The sequence below is a fragment of the Setaria italica genome, chromosome VIII, assembly GCF_000263155.2.
Source record: "Setaria italica strain Yugu1 chromosome VIII, Setaria_italica_v2.0, whole genome shotgun sequence".
Taxonomy (NCBI): domain Eukaryota; kingdom Viridiplantae; phylum Streptophyta; class Magnoliopsida; order Poales; family Poaceae; genus Setaria; species Setaria italica.
This window is the reverse complement of record NC_028457.1, coordinates 21,992,497-22,014,305: the sequence shown is the minus strand read 5'-3', so window position 1 is coordinate 22,014,305 and position 21,809 is coordinate 21,992,497. Positions and strand designations below refer to the sequence as shown.

The 21,809-nt window shown below is 49.3% G+C and overlaps 1 protein-coding gene across 1 annotated transcript; it reads right to left on the bottom strand.

The window, feature by feature from the left end:
- Window positions 1-4,609: 4,609 nt before the first annotated feature.
- LOC101763746 (anthocyanidin 3-O-glucosyltransferase) lies at window positions 4,610-6,250 on the bottom strand. The gene has a single exon (XM_004979187.2). The coding sequence runs from the start codon at window positions 6,248-6,250 to the stop codon at window positions 4,754-4,756; it is 1,497 nt and encodes a 498-aa protein (XP_004979244.2). The 3' UTR covers window positions 4,610-4,753.
- Between the last annotated feature and the right edge of the window lie 15,559 nt (window positions 6,251-21,809).

The window sequence follows — 21,809 nt, the reverse complement described above, 5'->3', positions numbered from 1 at the left end:
CTGTGTACCCAGCAATCGAGTGTTTTTGGCCCAGCCAGCACTTGGTTTTTGGGCCGTCAATCCAACAGATCAGTCAGTGGTCGCCCACTCAAATTACTCCAGCGCCACGGCGCTCTCCCTAGTAGCTCACGCACGGGCGCATCTAATCCGGCTTTTCTATGTAACCTTTTCTTATATGGCTTGTGGTAGTGGTGTATCTAGGAATTTGCACCGTGGCATTCATCATAAAAAAATGTGATTGGAACAAGGTGAATATGTAACTATATGACTTGAGTTGAGTTTAGCACTTGAGCTGATGAGTTGTCGAGTTAGGCACAATTGGATTCTAGTGGACACAAACTTTGACTAAGCATACATGTTTCATGTTTATATACTAAGAATAGTTAGTTTTCTTTCAAAATTTGTGGTATTCACGTGAATACAGGTGCATACCCTGCCTACGCCACACCTTCGGACGCTTTAAGATTCGTGTGTGTGATGCTGCGCGTTGGATCTGCTAGTGTTTCTCCTCGCTACAGGAAACCATTTAATCTATGACGGAAAAATTATGTCACATATCGCTAAAAAACTGTCATTAACCGTCACATATTAAATCTAGCTACGTTTCTTCATAATCGTCATGGATCAACATAATCTATAACATTTTATAACCATCATAAAATGCCCTTAGGCCCATGTAGCCCAACCCAAACCTAATATCAATGAAAAACAATAAATGTCGTGAACGGTTGCCACGTAGGTTAATACTCCCTCCATCTATATTTATAAGGCTGGGTATGACTTGGCACGATCTTCTAAATAACACTTTGATCATTCATTTGTCTTATATTATATTGCCTATGGTTATAAACTTATGATCATTGTAGACAACCATTATAAAAAATGAAAATTTAATAGTTAAATTATTAGTGAAAGATTGCAAAGTTTGAATCTTGATATGTGTGTGCACCTTATAAATAAAAACATAGGGAGCATTCATCGAGGATAAAGATCCATAGGTGACATGGACGTTGGCATGGCTGGTGACATGGATAGTGATGATGATATGGATGGTGACGTGACTGCTGATATGGTGTTCATAATGACGTGGACACTAAAATGGTTGCTGACTTGTCTGCTGATGTGGACGATGACTTTGCATTCGTGGCCCATTTTAGAAGTGGGCTACTTTTTGGCCCACTATACTCAGCCCATGAAAATCGGCCCATAAACATTTGGGCCGATCAAATTTCAATCCCTCTCAAACAGTCAGACATTTCAACCCACTCAAACTTTTATAGTATACATTGATCATAACAATTTAAAGCCCATTTGTAATATATTAATAATTACTATTTAATAATACAACAATGAATACTACTAGTACACATCATAAACATGTCTACATCTTCCACAAATATTATGCACAGAACAACACGCGCGTAGCAGTTAGCATCATTTTCTCCCCACTCGAAGTGACCTTGTAGATATAAAGTATACAATTGATTAGTAAAGCGTATATGCATAACTAAACATTATGGTTGTAGATTTCAAATTACATAGGAGAATGCAATGGTTTATAAACAAAGAGTTGTAATTAGCTCTATTCGATTCTAGTCTCTTTGTTTTTCCACAGCATACAGTTTTCGCACAGATAGCAACACTTGGTATGAGCTCTATTCAAGACATATATAATCTCTGTATATCTCTGTATTACACCAGTGTACAATGAAGTGATCAACATGTAAAGACAATTGCTTTTTTTTTACTTAGGGAGATGGAACACTTGTAAGTTGTAACCTCTGAATAAATCTATCTCTTGTAACTTAAATAATCAGAATCAGGTTTACTGTTTGTTCATTCAGTGTTAGCTAACATTTGTTACACCAAGGATTTATCTGTGGTAGTGACCTCAACAAAGTCCATGTAGTACATATGGGAAATGTTTTATGCAGTTGCTCATCTGCATGTCGACCACCCTGTATGCGCCTTCAATCAGTACCTGAAATGCAGAACGACAATCAACAGTGATCGAAAAAAGAACTGATTTACGAAATTGATAGAGATATAGAATAATAAATTCAGTTATCTCAATATCTAATTCAGAAAATTTATTAGCTGAATATTCGAAATTTATTGACAGAGTTTAACTACGAGAGAAACTAACAGATGTAGGACTAGCATGACTTAGTTCTACACGAATCAATGAGGAACAGGTGCCAGAAAGGAGCAGAACTCATCACCTCAATATAGTCAGGAAGGCGGCAGCAGGATGGTGAAACGTGAGATGGTGTCCTAGAGCGAGGAGGAAACTAGCACCCGGAGGACGGCAGTGTCGTGATCCGGCTCCCAACGCTACTGCTCCCTGTGCACTCTGAATCAAACTGCGGAAAACAAATTGCAAACTAAAAAAAAGCCGCCCAGCACACAGCCCACCAACCCTCCGGCTCGGAGCCCATAGACGAAGCGGGCGTCGGCCCATTTGTTGTACCGAATATGCAAATGACGAATCTATGAAATAAAATTCCAAAACTTGACAGAAAGCGGTGGTGCGGTGGTGAGGTGTGCTCAACTCTAAGTCACAGTTTTGGTGGACTAGCTAAATAGAGCTGGACATAATTAACCGCTGACCGAAAACCGAACCGAAATACCGGAGAACCGAACTGAATTACCCAATTATCCGAAACCGAAAAAATCAGTCACCAATTGGATCTTTAGTTCTTAATACCTGAAATAATCTCGATTACTTCGGTTGTGGGCCTCAGGTAACCGAAGTAACCGAATATATACAAAGAAGCTCCTCCCTTTCCCCACCCCTCTTGCCCTCCGCGCTCGATCCGCCCGCTGTGTCGCCGACCCTTTCACAATAGCATACGTCAGCGTCACAGCGAGGTCACCGGTCGGGCGACCGACGGCGCATCCTCCATGGTCCCGCTCGGCCACTCCCCACTCGTGCTTCCTGCCTTCCCTTTCATCTATTGCGTGTCTCCCGCTTACAGTCTGCATCCTGCTGGCTGCTCGAGTCATCGTCTCTCGTCACAGCAGGACCGGTGGCTCCTGGTCAACCGGCTGGAAGAAGGCCAGAGGACGCGCGAGAATTGAAGATCACCTTGTGAATGCTTCATCAGTGGGTCTTTCACCTTCCAATGTGTTGACTTCAATTCATACCTATCTAGGAGGGTTTTTTCTAGTATAAATAGCTCCTAGATGCTACTGGAAAAATAATTTGAATTTTGATGAATTGATAACCGCATATGGTTTTTCAGCTGAGCTACTGAGTGCCTTGCACACCCTTGTTCTTGCTTGTTCTTCTTGGACTTGCTAAGAGATCCCCTCTAGGATTCTCTACTTCATGCTCTACGATTTCTAGTTAGGTTGTGCCGTTTTTATGTGGATTAGCCCTGAATTATGGTTCTAAACTTTTTGGAGATCGAGCTGAAGTTCTCAAGGTTTTAGTTCCTCTCTCCCTGTCACTTGTTGCGTCCAACCTTGGTCAGGATTAAAGCGAGCTACCCCACTGTTCACAGTAAATTATCCTCTGTTTATAAACCTATTATCGTGAAGATTAGGCCATCCAAGAACCTTTCTTATAATGATCCCTACCACCAACCGTGAGGGTCTGCTGTGATACCACTTGTAACACCCTATCCTCAAAAGTTGCATTGCCCAGCCCTTATGTGGGGCGGGCAAGAATACACATGTAAAATGGTTGATCCGAAGATGTTCAGGCTGGAGGACAAAAGCTTATAAGTTGGCTCTACCCTTGCTCAACTAGAAATATGGTACTAAATGTGGGCTCCTGTGTTCATGGGTCACTACTAGACCATATCATATTTGGGCCGGGTGTCATAGTCACGAGGAACACGATTGTTGACTATCTATGAGTAGATTAGTGGTTTTTCATTTTGTAACACCCATACCTCCCGTTGTTTTACTAGACAATGCATTTGTATATATATTACAAATTTAATATTATTAGTGATCATCAATTATGCATCATTGAATATAGGCAAATGAATATCGAAATATTTGAAAGGTAAATATGCTACAATCAAATTGAATAGCCATTAAACCAATGTAGACTACAAAGTTTATAATCATCATTCATACTTATCCTAATTTTCCGGATAGTATCATCAGCTAACAAAATACCAGCACGATCCCACCTCAACAATATACCTAGCAATAACACTAAATATCACAACAATAACAACCCCAACTATCGATAAACTCTTCTCCTTTGCCAAGAATATTAACATCATAGTGCAAACCAGCAATCAGTCGCCTCCTCAGTCTCCCCTTGTCTACATTGGCAGAATCAGTTGGTAGACCTTGCTCTCAGCTCGGAAAGGTTACCTGTGACGACCGATGATGACTTCTGGACCGGGGACCTCACATCTTAACCTCTGTTTTAAACAGATAACTTATTTCACAAATAGAGGTTCATCTAATTTTTAAATTGTTGTGGAAATCTTCTTGTCAGAAAATACAAAAAAGGTTTTCATTTGGTGACTGCTCAAAGACACGTTAAGCACAAGAAATATTTTAAGGAGAAAGAATATGGAGACCCCCTTAAAATCCTATCAGCTCAGTAGAAGTAGCACAAAACACAAAGAGAGCTGAGAGGGAAGAGAGAGAAACCATCACCGAATACTTGCATCCTTAACAGGATATTTTGTACTCACAATTTCAACAATACCGACACTGCAAATTCAGATGGCACTTGTAGCTTGTAAACCAGTGCATCAGAATATTCAACAAGACATAGTCGTTTTCATGTTTTATAGTTAGGCCCTGAGACGAGCCCCTTAAGGTTTCTGAGGAACTCAGCAGCAAACCCCTTCTGCACGGCGTCGTCCAACAAGAACTCCCTCCACTTCCTCCCCTCCCCGTCCCCGCCAGCCGCCATGGCAGCAGCTACAGCATCACTGACCGCATCGCAGCCAAACCATCCGTCCTCGCTGCGCCGAGCTACCTCCACACCGACGTGGAGCTCACGCGCGAACACCGCCGCATTGATGTACTGGTCAGTCTTCATCGGCAGCAGCACCAGCCGGCAGCCGGCGGCGAGCCCCTCCGCCACCGAGCTGAACCCGGAGTGGTTCACGTAGCACCCCACGCTCGGGTGCAGCAAGATGTGCTGCTGCTGCACCCACCCCGTGTGCAAGACCCCTCTCCCCTTCACCCTGTCCTCGAACCCCGGCGGAACGCGCGCCCTGAGCTCTTCTTCGGCGTCCGCACCCTTGGGAAAATTCAGCACCACGAGGAACGGGCGGTTGGTCGCCTCTAGGCCGAGGAGAAGCTCTGTGGCCGCGGCGGCCGGAAGGAACGTCTCGCTGCCGAACGAGGCGAAGACGACGGCGTTTTCGGGGAACGACGACAGCCAGCTCGACCACCGCTCCTCGAGCTCGCCTTCCGGTGGCTCCGGGACGACGGGTCCGGCCAGGAGCACGGGCTTGCCGATCTGGGCCGAGATGTAGTCGATGTAGGGGCCCTCCATCTCGGCACAGGTCTTCATGACGGTGCCGAAGCAGCCCTTGAAGCATTCGATGAAACGGTCGTACGCGCTCGGCATGCCGTAGAAGCTCTGGAACGCGTACGTCAGGTTGGCTGCCTGGTACGCCGGCAGCGTGACGAGCGGCGAGTCCGACGGGAAGCCGGCGGGCGCCGCAGTGAGCTCGTGCGCCGACGGGCGCTGCCCACCGGGACACCGCGCAGGGACGGTGAGGAGCGCGAGGGTTGCGGCGGAATAGACATTGAAGTAGAGCGCCCTGACGCCGAGGGGCGCCGCGACGTCGCAAACCCACGGCACGGCGAAGTCGAACAGCACGGCGTCCGGGCGGAGCTCCGCGAGGAGCGTGGCGACCTGCGGCCGGGTGCCGTCGAGGGCGACCTTAAGAAGCTCGGCGCCGTCGGCCGAGAGCTCAGCCGTGCTCGCGGCGGCCGGGGGCAGACCCTTCACGCTTGGCAGGTCCAGCGGCAGGACTGCCACCGCGCCAGCGGCCTCCGCCAGCATCGCCTCGACGCGGGGCACGTTCCCGGCGGCCGTCAGGAACGTTACACGGAGCGTCTCGTCGCCGGAGATGAGCCTGCGCGTCAGTTGGGCGAACGGGCTGATGTGGCCGAAGGCGAGCCAGGGGAACATGACGACGTGAGCGGCACCGCCGGCGCTGCCACTGCCATTTCCGCCGCCCGACATGGTCTGGGTTAGGTGGGTGGGTACTGGCTGTAGCTGGGTATTTTTCTGGGATTGGATCGAGGAGGCATGCATATTTAGGGTCCCTCCTGCCGGTAATAAATACTAACTATAGATCACACCCACCGACGAAAACCAAATATTCAAGTTCAACGAACACCGTTATCGGGAGCGGAGGATCTCCGTTGTCACTTTGCAGCAAGCCTGAGCACCTCGAGTAGCTGGACAAGCCGGATCGGACAAACCACGATGTATGATTCACAGCAAGCCACTTGCAAGCACAAAGCTAAACAAACAATAACATGTACCGACTACCTACAGCTACGAGGCCCACCAAAGCCACATTAACCTTTTCTTTTGTGTTAGAGAGCAAAGTGATTATTAGGCTACAGCAGCTTGTTTCATCTCAGTTTCTCCAGAATTCCCAAATGATATGAAGTTAAGAACTGACAAGAATGATACATAACTTTTTCATGTGTTTAATTTGTTCGATCCTAAGGACACAACTTGATTTCCTAAGGACACAACTTGACCCAGAACAAGTGCTATATGGAGTATTGACAAAGCAACTCTGTGGTTTTTATCGGATGGATTCTGTGCCTAGTTTATGTCTCTACAAAGATACAATTTTCCTATATCTCCTTATTAATTTGCTGTAGAAAAGGATGCTATAGACACCAGGTAAAATAGATACTATGATAATCTTAATGACTAATACTACCTCCGTTTCAAAATACCATTCGTTTTGACTTTTCTAGATACATAATTTTTATTATGTATGTGCACATAACATATATTTAGGTGCATATTAAATGCTATTTATCTAGAAAAGCCAAACGAATAGAGGGAGTACTACACTATTAATACAGCAAAATTACCTTGAACTAACAACTTGTTATTAAGATAAGGTAGCAGAATAATGATTCTGATTTTCCAATAAGTCACTATGGTTTACCACCATCACATCAAAATCTTATCCACTATGATTTGAGAGCTTCATGCTGTGATAAAGTCCAAGAACCATTATCTCGAACGAATCCAAAGCGATAGTTTGGTTAGGATACTTCTTTTACAAAATACTTGGGTAACTACAAAACTGCGAGACAAGCCTCGTTCCAAATAGCATGAAAAGACGCTTGTTAAAATGCTAACATGTGCATTGTAATTCACTGGAAGCCACATCCTAATTCAAAGCTAAATAAACAAAACAAATGTGCCTCAAGCTACGATGTCCATCAAATCTAAGTGACAAGGTTACTCAAATAATTAATTATTAATTATTTTTCATAGCACTTTCTCCAAATTGTGTAAAATTCTTTGAATATATAGTGTTGAGGGATAAGGGTACCCACGGTCCCCACCTACCACCGACCAGGATACTGGCCGGTCTGATAAGTGGATCCCACCTGACAATGATGTGTGGGGCAAGGCATGAAGATGCATGGAGCACAAGGCATAAAGACGCATGGAACAGAATCCGCCCGGATATTGCGGGATACTCGTTGTAAATCGACTCAGATTGATTTCCATAAAATAACCAACTAAGATTGGATCCTATCCGGTTGTAACCCTAGGTCGTCAGATATCCCCTTAGTGCAACAGATCATACCAGCAATACAATCCACCAGAACATAGGACGTAGGGTGTTACACCTCCTTGGTGGAAAACCTGTCTAAACCTTACAGCTTTGTGTTATCATTCGAGTTCTTGGTCTTACGATCTCCCTCGCCTACAAATCTACCATCTGGCCACCCTCTTGTTGGATTGCCGGTCACCAAATCTAACAGCTAGCGCGCCAGGTAGGGGTGATCGTGAGATCCTCCCTAGCGAGCTCGATGGCATCCCGCCCCGGTGTCATCTTCCCTGAGAGCACGAAGGACTTCCTCACCAACCTGATCCAGCTCCGCTTCGGAAGCATGCCGATGGACTCCGACTCTATCGCCTCCATCGCCGACTCAGTGTCCACCATCAGCTCGGCCTCCGTTGAATCTGCATCGGTGGCACAAGTTCTCCACCCTAGGATCATCGCTTCGGTCGTCCAGCAGGTCAGCGACCTTTCTCTCATGGAGAGAGTCCCAGACATCCTCATGGCAACCCGCCCACCCACGCCCTCCTATCTAATCGTGGGGATAGATCGCATCAGCAACACCATCGTTGAGGGTATCAACCTCTCCATGGCGGCACTACGCCCTGGAAGGTGGGCACAGGACCCTTTCCGCACCCCTTTCGGCCTCAATAACTCGGCTGCGGTGTTTTCCTAGAAATTCACGTAGGCGTTCAAGAACCAAACTGACGACCCTCCCGAACCCACCCAGTTTCCGGACTGTGGCGAGCTCCAGGTCCCTCGCTTCGCCCTTACTCCAAACTCCTACGGTGACGGCGAAGAGAATAGCAACACCCCGAGATGGACGAGCCACCCCAAGATGGCGAAACCTCTTCTCAGGAAGAGGGCCGCAACGCCAGGAACCGGGATCGTGCGGTACTACGCCAGCGGGAGCAAGCCAACATCTAGGCCTGTTGACCACCCACCGCCACCGCGGCAACTGGTGCGCCTCCCATATCGCCGGTCCGACCCAACACTAACAACGGCGACCAAGGGGACGGTGGAGGTCGGTGTAGGCGCCCCAACTCCTGACGTGCCTGCAATATGCAAGCCGACCTAGAACAGGTCGGTCATGACGTCTTTACCGCACCCCAGGCCAACCTGGGTGCTATCTTTGTCAACCTTGAAAATCTTCTGGAGTCGAAGCAACTGCAGCGGATCTGGGCACGCATCCGTGTCACCAACACCCAGATTAAGGAGAGGGCCCAGGCCCCAGCATGCTCAAGAAGCCAATCATTACACTCCAGATCTACATCTACCCGGCACTCCCAAAACCGATCTACTCAGAGTAGATCTGATTGCAGCTGAGCTGATCACAGCTGCGTAGGGGAGGTCGGCTGGAACTGATTCAAAAGGAGGAGGTGGAGCAGTCCCAAAGGAATGACCACCACCCTGACGATGATGACTGCCAACTAGATAACCGCCACCGCGACAACCGTCGCCGCAATGGACGAGGAGATGGTGAACACCACGATTGTTCTGCTCGGCAACTTGACCGCGATCTCCACGACAATCTCTGCAACCACCACGACCTCCGTGGTGAGCTCAACAACCATCACTAGGAGCGGGACAAGGTGGAGCTCTGCCAGAGTACCCAATATGACCGGTACTTCGGTGCTCCAGGGGTCGACAACCAGCCAAACCATGACGTGGAACAGGAGGCCCGCAACCGCTGGGAGGAGCTACGCCACCGCGATGATTACACTTGTCACTACGGCACCCCTGGCAATGCCTACAACCCACCCCAGCATGACAATGGCGCACGCCCCAGGGCCCTACCGGTACACTACCGCCTCATGGAACACGACGACATGGACATCGACGGGTTTGCCGCATTCACCCCCCACCTCAGGGCTGTCCAGTGGCCACCCATCTTCAAGCCAGCCATTAACGAGAAATACGATGGTCACTCTGACCCAAAGATCTAGCTAAAGACATACTGCACCACGGTCAAGGCTGCGCATGGCACCTATAACCAGATGGTCGCCTACTTCCCGGTGGTGTTAGGAAGCACAGCTCTCCTATGGCTGGAAAATCTCCCGTGAGGCTGCATCGACACATGGGGCTAGCTTGTCAGAGCCTTCACCTAGAACTATCAGGCTAGATATGCCCGACCCAGAAACATGCAAGACCTTGGCCAAGTCTGCCAGTGGAAGAATGAAACTCTCGGTGAGTACGTCAACTGCTTCTGCGACAACCGCAACAGGCTGGCCGGCATTGAAGACCGAGACATCATCTGGTACTTCTGAACTTGCCTCAAGAATAGATTGATGTTCCACACCATGTTCTAGGTCGATCCAAAGATGGTCGGACACATGATGCAGATCGTCAACCTCCATGCCGACACAGATGAGGCCGAGCACGTCTCATTCCAGGATAGCAAGCACCGCCACAATGATGATGACGAACTGCCGACCCATCAAGACCACTAGCGCCAGCCCAGGCCAGAGCCTTTCCGACCTCGAAAGAGGGCCCCTGAGGTCCTCACGACCGAAGCCGACCCTGCGAGGCAAACAACCTTCCTCCAGGAGGAGTTCGACAATACGTTGAACGCCCCATGCCCCTTCTACAAGGACACACACCACAATCTTCAGGATTGCACGATCCTCAAGAAAGAGCTCAGTGCTCCAATGGAATACAAGCAGCCTTACCGAAACGACTACTGCAAGGAAGATAACTGTCGTGACAATTGCCGCCGCGACGCCCGCGACAACCGTCGCCACGATGATCAACACAGGGATGAACGCCATGAACAGTGCAACCTCGATGCCAACCAGGGCGCCAGCAACGACAATGGTGAGTTTCTGCACCTTGATCGAGAGGTGAACATCATCATCGGCGGCCCCAAGATGTTTTGCAGCAAACGCAAATACATGTTGCAAAAGCGGGAAGTGCACTTCGTTTCTGTTACACCAGTCGAGTATCTGCGCTGGTTGGAGATGCCCATAGCCTTCTCTAGGGAAGATCACTGGGTACACATCTCGGACCCCAGGTCCTACCCGCTGGTGGTGTGCCCCACCATAGACAGAGTCCTACTCTCCAAGGTGCTGATCGATGGTGGGAGCGGCCTCAACATCATCTTCATCGATACACTTAAGTGCATGGACTTTAATTTTATTCTGCTCCTCCCCTACGAAGACCCATTCTACGGCATCGTCCCCAGAAAAGGATCCTATCCTATTGGGCGCGTTGTCCTGGCGGTCACGTTCGGCACGCCCGACAACTACCGCATCGAGCACCTTACCTTCGAGGTCGCCAACTTCAAAACATCCTACCATGCCATCTTTGGCAGGCCAATGTTGGCCAAATTCATGGTGATCCCCAACCATACCTATCTTGTCCAAGATGCTAATTCCAAATGGCATCATCTCCATCTTCGGCGACGTCGAGACATCCTACAAGTGTGACATGGAGGCCGTACAGCTCGCTAAGACCCTGGAGTACTCGGCCAATGCCACCATGATGCTCGTCGAGTCCAAGAAGGTGGACTGGGACCAACTGAAGATCCGAGAAGCGGAGCCAACATCCCTGGTGCTGCAGCCTGACCCACAAGTTAAGAAGATCAGCCTCAGCCTGGAAGACCCCTCCAAGACGGCCCTCATCGGGGCCGGCTTCACCACCAAATAAGAAGACGCGCTCACCAGCTTTCTCCAGAAAAACTTGGACATATTCACGTGGAAACCATCCAATATGCCCGATGTCCCACTGGAGCTGGCTAAGCACTCCTTGGAGCTGAGTAAGACAGCAAGGCCGGTCAAGCAGAAGCTTCGTTGTTTTGCTCAAAATCGCAAGGAGGACATTAGGGTAGAAATAAATAAGATCTTAGCTGTTGGTTTCATCCGTGAAAGTAAGCACCCCAACTGGTTAGCAAACCCAGTCCTTGTAAAAAACAAAACCGGTGAATGGAGAATGTGTATCGACTACATCGATCTCAATAGGAACTGCCCTGAGGAACCATTCCCTCTTCCTCGCATCGACCAAGTCGTGGACTCCATGGCCAGCTGCACCCTGCTGTGCTTCCTCGACTGCTACTTAGGCTATCACTAGATTGCCCTCAACCCGACTGACCAATATAGGCCTACATTCATGATGCCGTATGACATCTACTGCTACAACACCATGACCTTTGGGGTAAAAAATGTTGGTGCCACCTACCAGAAGGCAATCCTGGGTTGCCTTAAGAAACAACTCGGCGAAAATGTAGAGGCCTACATTGACAATATGGTCGTCAAGACCAAAGACAAAGAGAACTTCATCACCGACCTCACCCAAACCTTTGACAACCTCCGCGCCTATCGGTGGAAGCTCAACCCGAGCAAATGCATCTTCGGTGTCCCATCTAGAAAGCTCCTAGGCTTCATGGTTAGCCAACACGGCAAGGAAGCCAACCTTGACAAAGTGAACGCCATCAGGAACATGGAGGAGCCGACCGGCAAGAAAGATGCTATGAAGCTCACATGCATGATGGTGGCCCTTAGCCGTTTCATCAGCAAGCTTGGCAAAAAAGGACTTCCCTTCTTCAAGCTATTCAAGACGGCGAACAAGTTTTAGTGGGATGACCAGACCCGCAAGGTCCTCGAGGAGCTCAAAACATTCCTCTCCACCCCTCCCGTCTTGACGGCCCCGGCCGACCAAGAAATGCTACAGCTATACATCTCCGCGTCAACACATGTCGTGAGCATAGTGCTAGTCGTAGAACACAAAGAACCCAACCACGCCCACATTGTGAAAAGGTCGATATATTACGTCAGTGAGGTCCTAAGAGACTCCAAGGTCCGCTACACGCAGGTCTAGAAATTGCTCTATGCAATCCTGATCACCTGTCGTAAACTGCGTCACTACTTCCAAGCACACAAGATCCGAGTGGTTTTCTCCTACCCAATCAGCGAAATCCCGCACAATAGGGATGTCCATGGCTGAGTCGTCAAGTGGTCTATGGAACTCGGGGAATTCGACATCAACTTCTGCCTACGCCATGCAATCAAGTCCCAGTCCTGGCCGACTTCGTTGCTGAATGGATTGAGATTCAAGAGCCACCCTCCCTGGAGAGGTCAGAGCATTGGATGATGTACTTTGACGGCGCCCTCAACCTTGACAGAGCAGGCGCTGGGGTCCTCATCATATCACCGAAAGGCGAGCAGCTCAAGTAGTCCTCCATATCGACTACAAGGCTACCAACAACGACGCCAAGTACAAGGCCCTCATACACGGGCTCCGCATCGCTGCCTCTCTCGGCATTAAGCACGTCCTCGCGTATGGTGACTCCAAGGTTGTCATCGAGCAGGTCAACAAGTCCTCAGAGTGCACTGAGGAAACCATAGATGCCTACTGCACCGAGGTCCACAAACTCGAGGCTCACTTTGACAGCCTCAAGTTCCATCACATCCCTAGGGAACACACATCACCGCCAACATCTTGTCCAAGCTCGGCTCAAAATGCACCCAAGTCCCAGTCAACGTGTTCATCCAGGACCTGAGAAAACCCTCCATCAAGATTCTGGACCCAGACCAAGTTGCCAGCAACAATTAGCCTCAGGCCGACCTAGCGTCCGCCGATGTCCTAACAATCGAGACAGAGGAAGACTAGAGGGCACCCTTCCTCGCATTCATCATCGACAATATGTCCCCTGAGGATAAAGCCGAGCATGAAAAACTCGCACGACGCAGCACCAAGTATGTTGGGATCGACATGGAATTGCATAGGAAGGCCACATGAACCGGCATCTTGATGAAGTGCATCCTCTGCAAGGAAGGCCTCGAACTCCTCCATGAAATCCACTCGGGTTCATGCGGGAACCACGCCGCTTCGGGTAGTCTGGTCGGCAAAGCGTTCCACTCAGGCTTTTACTAGCCAACCACCATCACCAATGCGAAAGAGGTCATCCAGAGGTGCAAAGGATGCCAATTCTTCTCCAAGCAGCAGCACCTCCCAACCCAATCTCTACACACCATCCCACCATCCTGGCCCTTCGCATGCTGGGGGTTGGATATAGTTGAACCCTGCAAGACCACTCTGGGCGGATACACCCACATCTTTGTGGTAGTCGACAAATTCACCAAGTGGATCGAGGTCAAGGCTGTCACCAGCATAGAGTTGGCCAAGGCCACCTAGTTTATTGAAGAACACACCCATCACTTTGGGGTCCCCAATAGGATCATCACCAACCTCGGCAAGCAATTCCCAGGATTTGAGTTCGAAGATTTTTGCCAAGACAACCTAATCGACGTGTACTACTCTTCAGTAGCTCACCCACGCTTCAATGGCCAAGTTGGACGTGCAAATGGGATAGTCCTCTAGTCCCTCAAGTCTTGCATCTTTGACGACATATCCAAGTTCACTACCAGATGGCTCCATGAGTTACCCCATGTCATTTGGGGCCACCGAACCCAAAAGAGTCGGGCTACCAGCTACACTCCCTTCTTCCGGGTATACGGCTCCGAGGCCATGTTGCCGACAGACCTAGCATTCGACACCCCGCGGATCCAATACTACGAAGAGGGCGAAGCAGAAAACAGTCAGCAAGTCGATATCGACAACCTAGAAGAGCACCACGTGGTGGCCCTCATACAGCATGCACGACACAAGCAGCAGATCCGATGCTAGCATGACGGAATGTACAGGAACACTCATTTAACGTCGGCGACCTCATGCTCCACCGGATCCAATCCACCAAAGACATGCACAAACTATCGGCCCCTGGGAGGGTCCCTTTATCGTAAAGGAGGTCATCTAGCCGGACACACACTGGTTGCCATGGGCGGACAGCTCAGGCATACCTAACACATGGAACATCCTACACCTGCGACGCTTCTACCTCTAGGACATTAGAGCTATGTACTCTTTTTACATTTAACATTGAATAAATAAAACCTCAGAGGTTCTTTGTGTACCTACTACCTTCTTGCTTTCTTACACAAGCTCTTACTCACGCTTGGGGGCTGTCCGACCTGATCGACAGACCCCACCCTCGCCATTACGCTTGGGGGCTTCCCTCATTAAGCACCGACCTCCGGGTCTTACACCTTCTCCTACCCCTCTCACGGCAAGTACGACTAACTTGTGTGGACGGTGTCCTAACTCACAAAACTCAGACAATCTTGCGTTCGCCCCCTCTACAAGCTCGAGATCTGCTCTCAGCAGAGTGTTGGCTAGACAAGTCTAGGCGCTTAGCGGCTATAGGCCTAATCTACACGATGTCCTATTGTATACACCAAAGGAGGGATGGATGCTTTCTATTTGCATAAATTAAGAGACTAGTTTACTTGTCTCATGACACAGATTGATACATATCATAGTTTTTCCATTACAGGTCCAGCTCTTTGACTACCTCCTCCACAACTTGTTGATACTGGTTGGCCAATTCCAGAAGGTTTATCAGAATCGAACCCCTTGGCAACCCCCGCTACAACGTGCTCCATAGCCAGCCGAGGGAAATGCATCTTCAGAAATGCAATGACATTCTTCGTGCACTCCACAGTGGTGTCCTTCATTAGCACCTTCAGCTGACCAGGAGCACTCCTCAAATGGTCCAGTAGCCGCGTTGCTCGGCAGGGTTGGCCTCAGGCTAGACCATGTCCATCACGTAGCCCGCGGCCGATCGCAGGTCTTCCAGCTCCACTTTCAACCCTACAATGACCACTTGATCACGCTGAAGACTGTGCATTGCCGCAATCAAGCACCAGTCCATATCCTTCCGCAAGCTGGCCTCATAGGTAGGTTTTTGTGACAAGGCATACTCACAGTGCACGACAATGTCATGATCTTGTTGCAGCTAGGCATTGGCAGCTTCACACTCCTTGAGGTCCCTCTTAAGGCTCGCTTCCTTCTGCTCGGCATCTACAAAGCACACAACAAGAACGGAAGAATCAGCATTACCCTCCCAGATTGGGGTTGTCACGAACAAGCTACCTACTTACCCTTCAGCATGGTGTCAAGGTTGCCCTGGACCTCTTTGGTGATTTTCTTCTATTCCTCGATCTCCCAATATATTTGTCGGAGCCACTTCGTGGCATCCTCCCTAGCCTTCTTGAGCTCACCCTCCAGGTGCTCGGCCTTGAGGCGATACTCCTCGGATGGTGGATGGCATCCACTCTCTTGTGCGCATGCTCGGCCAGATTCTGTACAAAAGTTACTCTAGCAATTCAAAGATGGAAGATAGGGACATAATTTAATAGCAAGATTGATCGGCCAACTTACGTATAAAACCTCTCTGACCTTGGCCGAAGCTTCCTTTAGGATGACAAGATCCTTATTGTCATCCGCAACATCCTGCGCCAAGGTCATCCTGGAGAAATCCAGCATGGTGCGATCATCCTCCATGTGGACATCGACGTTGGCATCGTAGCCTGTTGCCTCGGTGTGAACCGGTGCCTCGCTGGGAGTCTCCTCCATCTGCACCTCAGTGCTAGCATCTGCGGTCCCAGGCACGAAAGCAGAGGCATCCCTGGTAGCATCTTGGTATGGCGGAGACCTTTGGTCGGGCCTCTTAGGCTCCACCACCAAGCCGCCATCGTGTCCGGCCTAGATAGACGAAGCAAATGCAGCCCCCAGGACCGCATCGGGAACCCTACCTTCCACCTGAGTCCCAACACCATCATTCTGCAGACTTGCTTCCTCCTCCATCACCGCCTTCCTGCTCAGCCCGTGCGGCATAAAGATAGAGTGAAGCAGCTTACAAACAAACTATCAACAATAAATAACGTTACGACCATACTCACAGCATGCTTTTCTTCACTCGAAACTTGGGGCAAAGAGGCGCCGGTGGTGGCAGGGCCGACTCCTTCTGCCTTCCCCCGTGGATCTCTTCCTTTAGTTGCTCCTTGAGCTTCTCCATGTTGGTAGCAGTTGTTTCAAGGAGCTCAACATTCTTTTCCTTTGTGGCCAGGCTGGCTGACTCGGAGTCCTCACTCACTGCCCTAGATGAGGCTTTAGCGAGGGGAGGGTTGTCGCAGATGGCGCCTGGGGTTTCTTGGCTCCTCTTTTCTTCCACTTCTTCTTCTCCGCCTCCAGCGCCTTGGACTCCACTACCTTGTGGATGGCCTGGTGTGTCCATCGCCCAACAGGAGTAGTGCTCCCAGCCTCCGTCCCACTGCCTTGGACTCACATGTCCTTGTCGAAGGCATTGATTGATGAGTCCGACTCCTAGTCGAGGGAAACGGACGGTGGTTGGGCAAACCTTGGTTCATCGCTACTGGGCCCCTCTGGGAAGTGGTGCTGGGAAGAATTACTCAAATTCCTAACTCTTAGTGATAAAACAAGATCAGACAGAGAAGATGAAAAAGCAAACTAATGTTGGACAGTCAATTGAGGAAATTAAGATGTTACTAGGTCAGCCAGCCTCTTGAGGAAGTAAGCTTTGGGACAACGTTTGATCTTAATAATGCCACAGAAGAACTCGGACACCCGACCAGCGACCTCTCCCTGGGTAACCTTCCAATGTACCTCCCGAGTCGGATCCATCGGACCAGAGTATTCATACGCCAGATGGACCCTGTCCTTGATAGGCTACATCAGCCTCCCGTAAAAATTGATGCTCACAGCCCCTACTGTGAGCCCCTGCGCCTTTAGGTCAGCAATCTCCTTCAGTAACTATTTCACCTAAACCATCTCCTCTGAGGTTAGCTGGTTAGACCATTTTGGCCTTGTCAAAGGTGCGAACCCAAGGTGAGGCAGCAGCTCAGGCTGCTGGTTGGCGATGATGAACCACTCCTTGTGCCACCCCTTGTTCGTATCCTTCAGCTGTAGATCAAAGTACTCGGTGACCCTCTTCGGCAGCATCGAAAATCCACAACCGTCGATCACCCTCGTTTTTCCCCTTCGTCATCACCACTTTCAATTGAAACAGATATCTCCAAAGATTAAAATTGGGGTGGGGAGGGAGTGGGGATTATGAGAAATGCTTCCAAGAAATGGATGAAAACTATGATGTCCAAGATGGAGTTAGGGTTGAGGTGCACTAACTCGATCTTGTAGTTGTCCAGCAGTCCGTGGAAGAAATCCTCGTCAGGATCCCGAATTCCCACTCAAAGAACGCTGTGAAGATGACAACCTCCGTCTTATCCTCACTGGGGAAATCTTGGTCCACGGTTGCGTTCCAATCCAGCAACGCCTTGGGTCTGAGTAGGCTGCGGTCGACTAGGGCATGGATCCGGTCCTCAGTCATCACGGACTTCACCCAATAAGTGGATGGATCCGGCGCCTGCTCTGCCACCATTTCTTCGGTTTCTAATCCTCATGACACAGATTGGATGTAGGCAGGCCTCTTGGTTCGCATACGATGCGGTATGGTGGCGTAGCGACGGTGGCTATGGCTTTCGAGCGAGAGGCGGTGGATGTGGCTCAGGGTCGCGGCTTCACGATCTGGGGCTCACGAGTGTGGCGGCGATGGATTGTGCAGTAGTGACGTCTAAGGGTGAGTGGAGTGGAAATGAAAAAGAAACTGTGACCCTTCGAATTTTGAACGCAGCAGCGGCAGATGCCTCGCGGTGCCATCGCACCTTTAGGTTAAACACGGAAGAAGAAATCCGCAGGTTTTCCATCAAGACCATCCTCACAGCACAGTTTGACTACACGTTTATGGACGGAATCCATGGAGCTTCCGTCCGAATTGACTTCATGCCGTGCCTCTTTAGCTCCGCTAGTCCTTGTGCTCAGGAACTGGGTGCCTATTCCAGGTCGGCATGCCTTCTTGGCTTCGCCAGTCCTCGCGCTCTGGGGTTGGGTGCCTATTCCAGGTCAGCATGCCTCCTTGGCTCTACCAGTCCTCGTGCTTGGGGGCTGGGCGCCTATTCCAAGTTGGCATGCCTCCTTGGCTCCGCCAGTCCTCGCGCTTGGGGGCTGGGTGCCTATTTCAGGTTGGCATGCCTCCTTGGCTCTGCCAGTCCTCGCGCTCAGTGCTATATTTGGATCCCCACATGATGGAAACAATACATCAGATTATTGACCATTGGACTACTTACTTTAATCGCTTCAATACTCAGGGGCTACTCCATGCACTTCCCTTCGATCTACAGGATGCCCAAGCATCCTGGAGCTCGGCAGTTGAGTGCCCACATGTATCCGGTCATACGCTTGTGGAAGGTTCAGTTTTTTCTTCATTTTTGAGCATTACGCAGCCTCTCCATCACTATGATGAAACCACAACTTCAGCTGAGTACATTACAATCTTTGTTGTGTATCCGTTAGGCTCTTGCTTGACTTGCTCAGGGGCTTAATGGATAAGGGTACCACGGGTCCCCACCGACCAGGATACTGGCTGGCCTGACAAGTGGGTCTCGCCTGACCATGACGTGAAGGGCAAGGCATGAAAACGCATGGAGCACCAGTCAGGAGATCGGGCGAACAAAATTCGCTCGGATATTATGGGATACTCGTTGTAAACCGACTCAGATTGATTTTCTTGTAACAACCGACTAGGATTAGATCCTATCTGATTGTAACCCTAGCTCGTCAGCCTATATAAGGCAACCAGGGACATTCCCTGAGGGCAATAGATCATACCAGCAATACAATCCACTAGAACACAAGACATAGGGTGTTACACCTCCTCAGTGGACCAAACTATCTAAACCTTGCGCCTTTGTATTACCATTCTAGTTCTTGGTCTTACAATCTCCCCCACCTACAAATCTATCACCAGGGCAATGTTGGGATACGAGGTAGGCTACACTAGCGCAAATCAAAATTTCTACCGCGTAAAACCAGGAAGAACTGCCGTATAAGGATCACGGGATTACCACTCGACACACTACTGGTGCGGAAGATGTAGATATGCGTCGATGCAGTGAAGACGATCACGTAGTCGTACGTAGTCGATCAACATAGTCGTACATAGTCGATCAACGTAGTTGTACGTAGTCGATCACGTCAACGTCCAGCAACTCCTCAGGAGCTCGTCCACGTGCAGCAAGATCGCCCCCGGTGCCGCGGCTCGTCGTCGGCTCGTCGTGGCTCGTCGGCGGCTCATCGACATCTCGTCCAAGTGCTGCAGGCGCATCACCTCCAAGGTATCCACACGTGCAGGGAGGAAGCGTCGCAAGCCGGACTGCTAGATCCGCGAGTTGCAACAGGCGAGGACGTGGGAGGCGTGGCAGGTGTGTTTCGCCAAAAGGTGTAAACCCTAGGGTGCCCCCACCCCTCTATTTATAGAGGTTCCTAACGGGCCTCTGGGTCCGAGGCCTATTAGTACTTCTAAACCTAATCCAACTCGGATCAGATCCGAATTGGGCTTCCAGCCCCTTAAGTATGTGACCCTATGGGTTCGGATACGTATAGACATGGCCCGAGTACTCCTACTCGGCCCAATAGTCGGTAGCGGCCTCTAGCAAGACGTGCCAACTCCTATACGCACACGAAGATCATATCAGACGAACCATCACAACATAATATACATGTTATTCCCTTTGCCTCACGATATTTGGTCTAGCTTCAAGCCGACCGCTCTTTCTCGATCCTGTGATTCGGAATCCCTTTGTAGGTTAACTCTTAACCGTACGTAGCATGGCCATGCATTTTCGGATCCGATCTATCGAGGGGCCCAGAGATATCACTCTCAATCAGAGAGGGGCAAATCCCATCTTGATTGACCATATCTCATAGCATGCTTCTTGACAAACCCGAAAGCTACCTTTATAACTACCCTGTTACGGCGTAGCGTTTGATAGCCCCTAAGTAGGTCGATCCACATCTAGAATACATGCAACAATCTCAGGTCTAAGGATAAAGCGTAAATGTAGTTTAAAGAGAGAACTACTTCTCGTGTTGGGTCAGTCCTAGCACATGTCTCCACATGTGTCCACATTATTAGTTCAACATCTCCATGTCTATGACTTGTGAAACATAGTCATCAACTAATACATGTGCTAGTCTAATATTCATGTGTGTCCTCACATGAACTATGACTAGGGACAACTTTAGAATAACCATACAAGTAAAGAGTTTCACATACAATTCACATAATTGCAAATCAATTCAAGTAGCCTTCAATGGATATTCAATGAACACAACATACAAATCATGGATACAAATGGAATATCATCATCTCTATGATTGCCTCTAGGGCATACCTCCAACAGTCTCCCACTTGCACTAGAGACAATCTAGAAGGTACCTAATACCTATAGCTCTTACATGCCCATCATGCTTAGCCTGCGGGAGTGGTTTTGTCAACGGATCAGAAATGTTCAAATCCGTGTGTATTTTGCATATCTTGATCTCACCCCGGTTAACGAAGTCTTGAATGAGATGAAATCGCCGCATTACGTGTTCGTTCTTCTGGTGGTTCCTTGGCTCCTTTGCTTGCGCAATTGCCCCATTGTTATCAAAGTAGAGATTCAATGGGCTGGACGCATTCGGGAACACACCAAGCTCAATGAAGAAATTCCTTATCCCAACACCTTCCTTCGCGGCTTCTGAAGCCGCGATGTACTCGGCTTCTGTCGTAGAATCGGCCACCATCTCCTGCTTGGAACTCTTCCAACTAACAGCACCACCATTCAGCGTGAACACAAATCCTGATTGTGACTTTGAATCATCTCTGTCGGTTTGGAAACTAGCATCGGTGTAACCTGTTACAACGAGCTCCTCCTCACCTCATAGACGAGGAACATATCTTTAGTCCTTCTCAAGTACTTAAGAATGTTTTTCACCGCTGTCCAGTGACTCACCTGGATCAGATTGGTGTCTGCTTGTCATACTTAGCGCATATGAAACATCTGGGCGAGTACTTATCATTGCATACATGATAGATCCAATAGCCGAGGCATATGGCACTCTACTCATGCGATCCCGCTCATCAGCAGTCGAAGGACACTGAGTCTTGCTGAGATGTATGCCATGTGATATAGGCAAGAACCCTTTCTTTGCCTCTTCCATGCTGAACCGCTTCAACACTGTCAATGTAAGTATCTTGGCTTAAACCTATAAGCCTTCTCGATCTATCTCTATAGATCTTAATGCCCAGAATATATGCCGCTTCCCCTAAGTCCTTCATCGAAAAACTATTTTTCAGTGAAGTCTTTACGGACTCAAGCA

Excerpts from the sequence above, each read along its gene's own strand:
- LOC101763746 (XM_004979187.2), bottom strand. The coding sequence starts at position 6,250 with ATGCATGCCTCCTCGATCCAATCCCAGAAAAATACCCAGCTACAGCCA.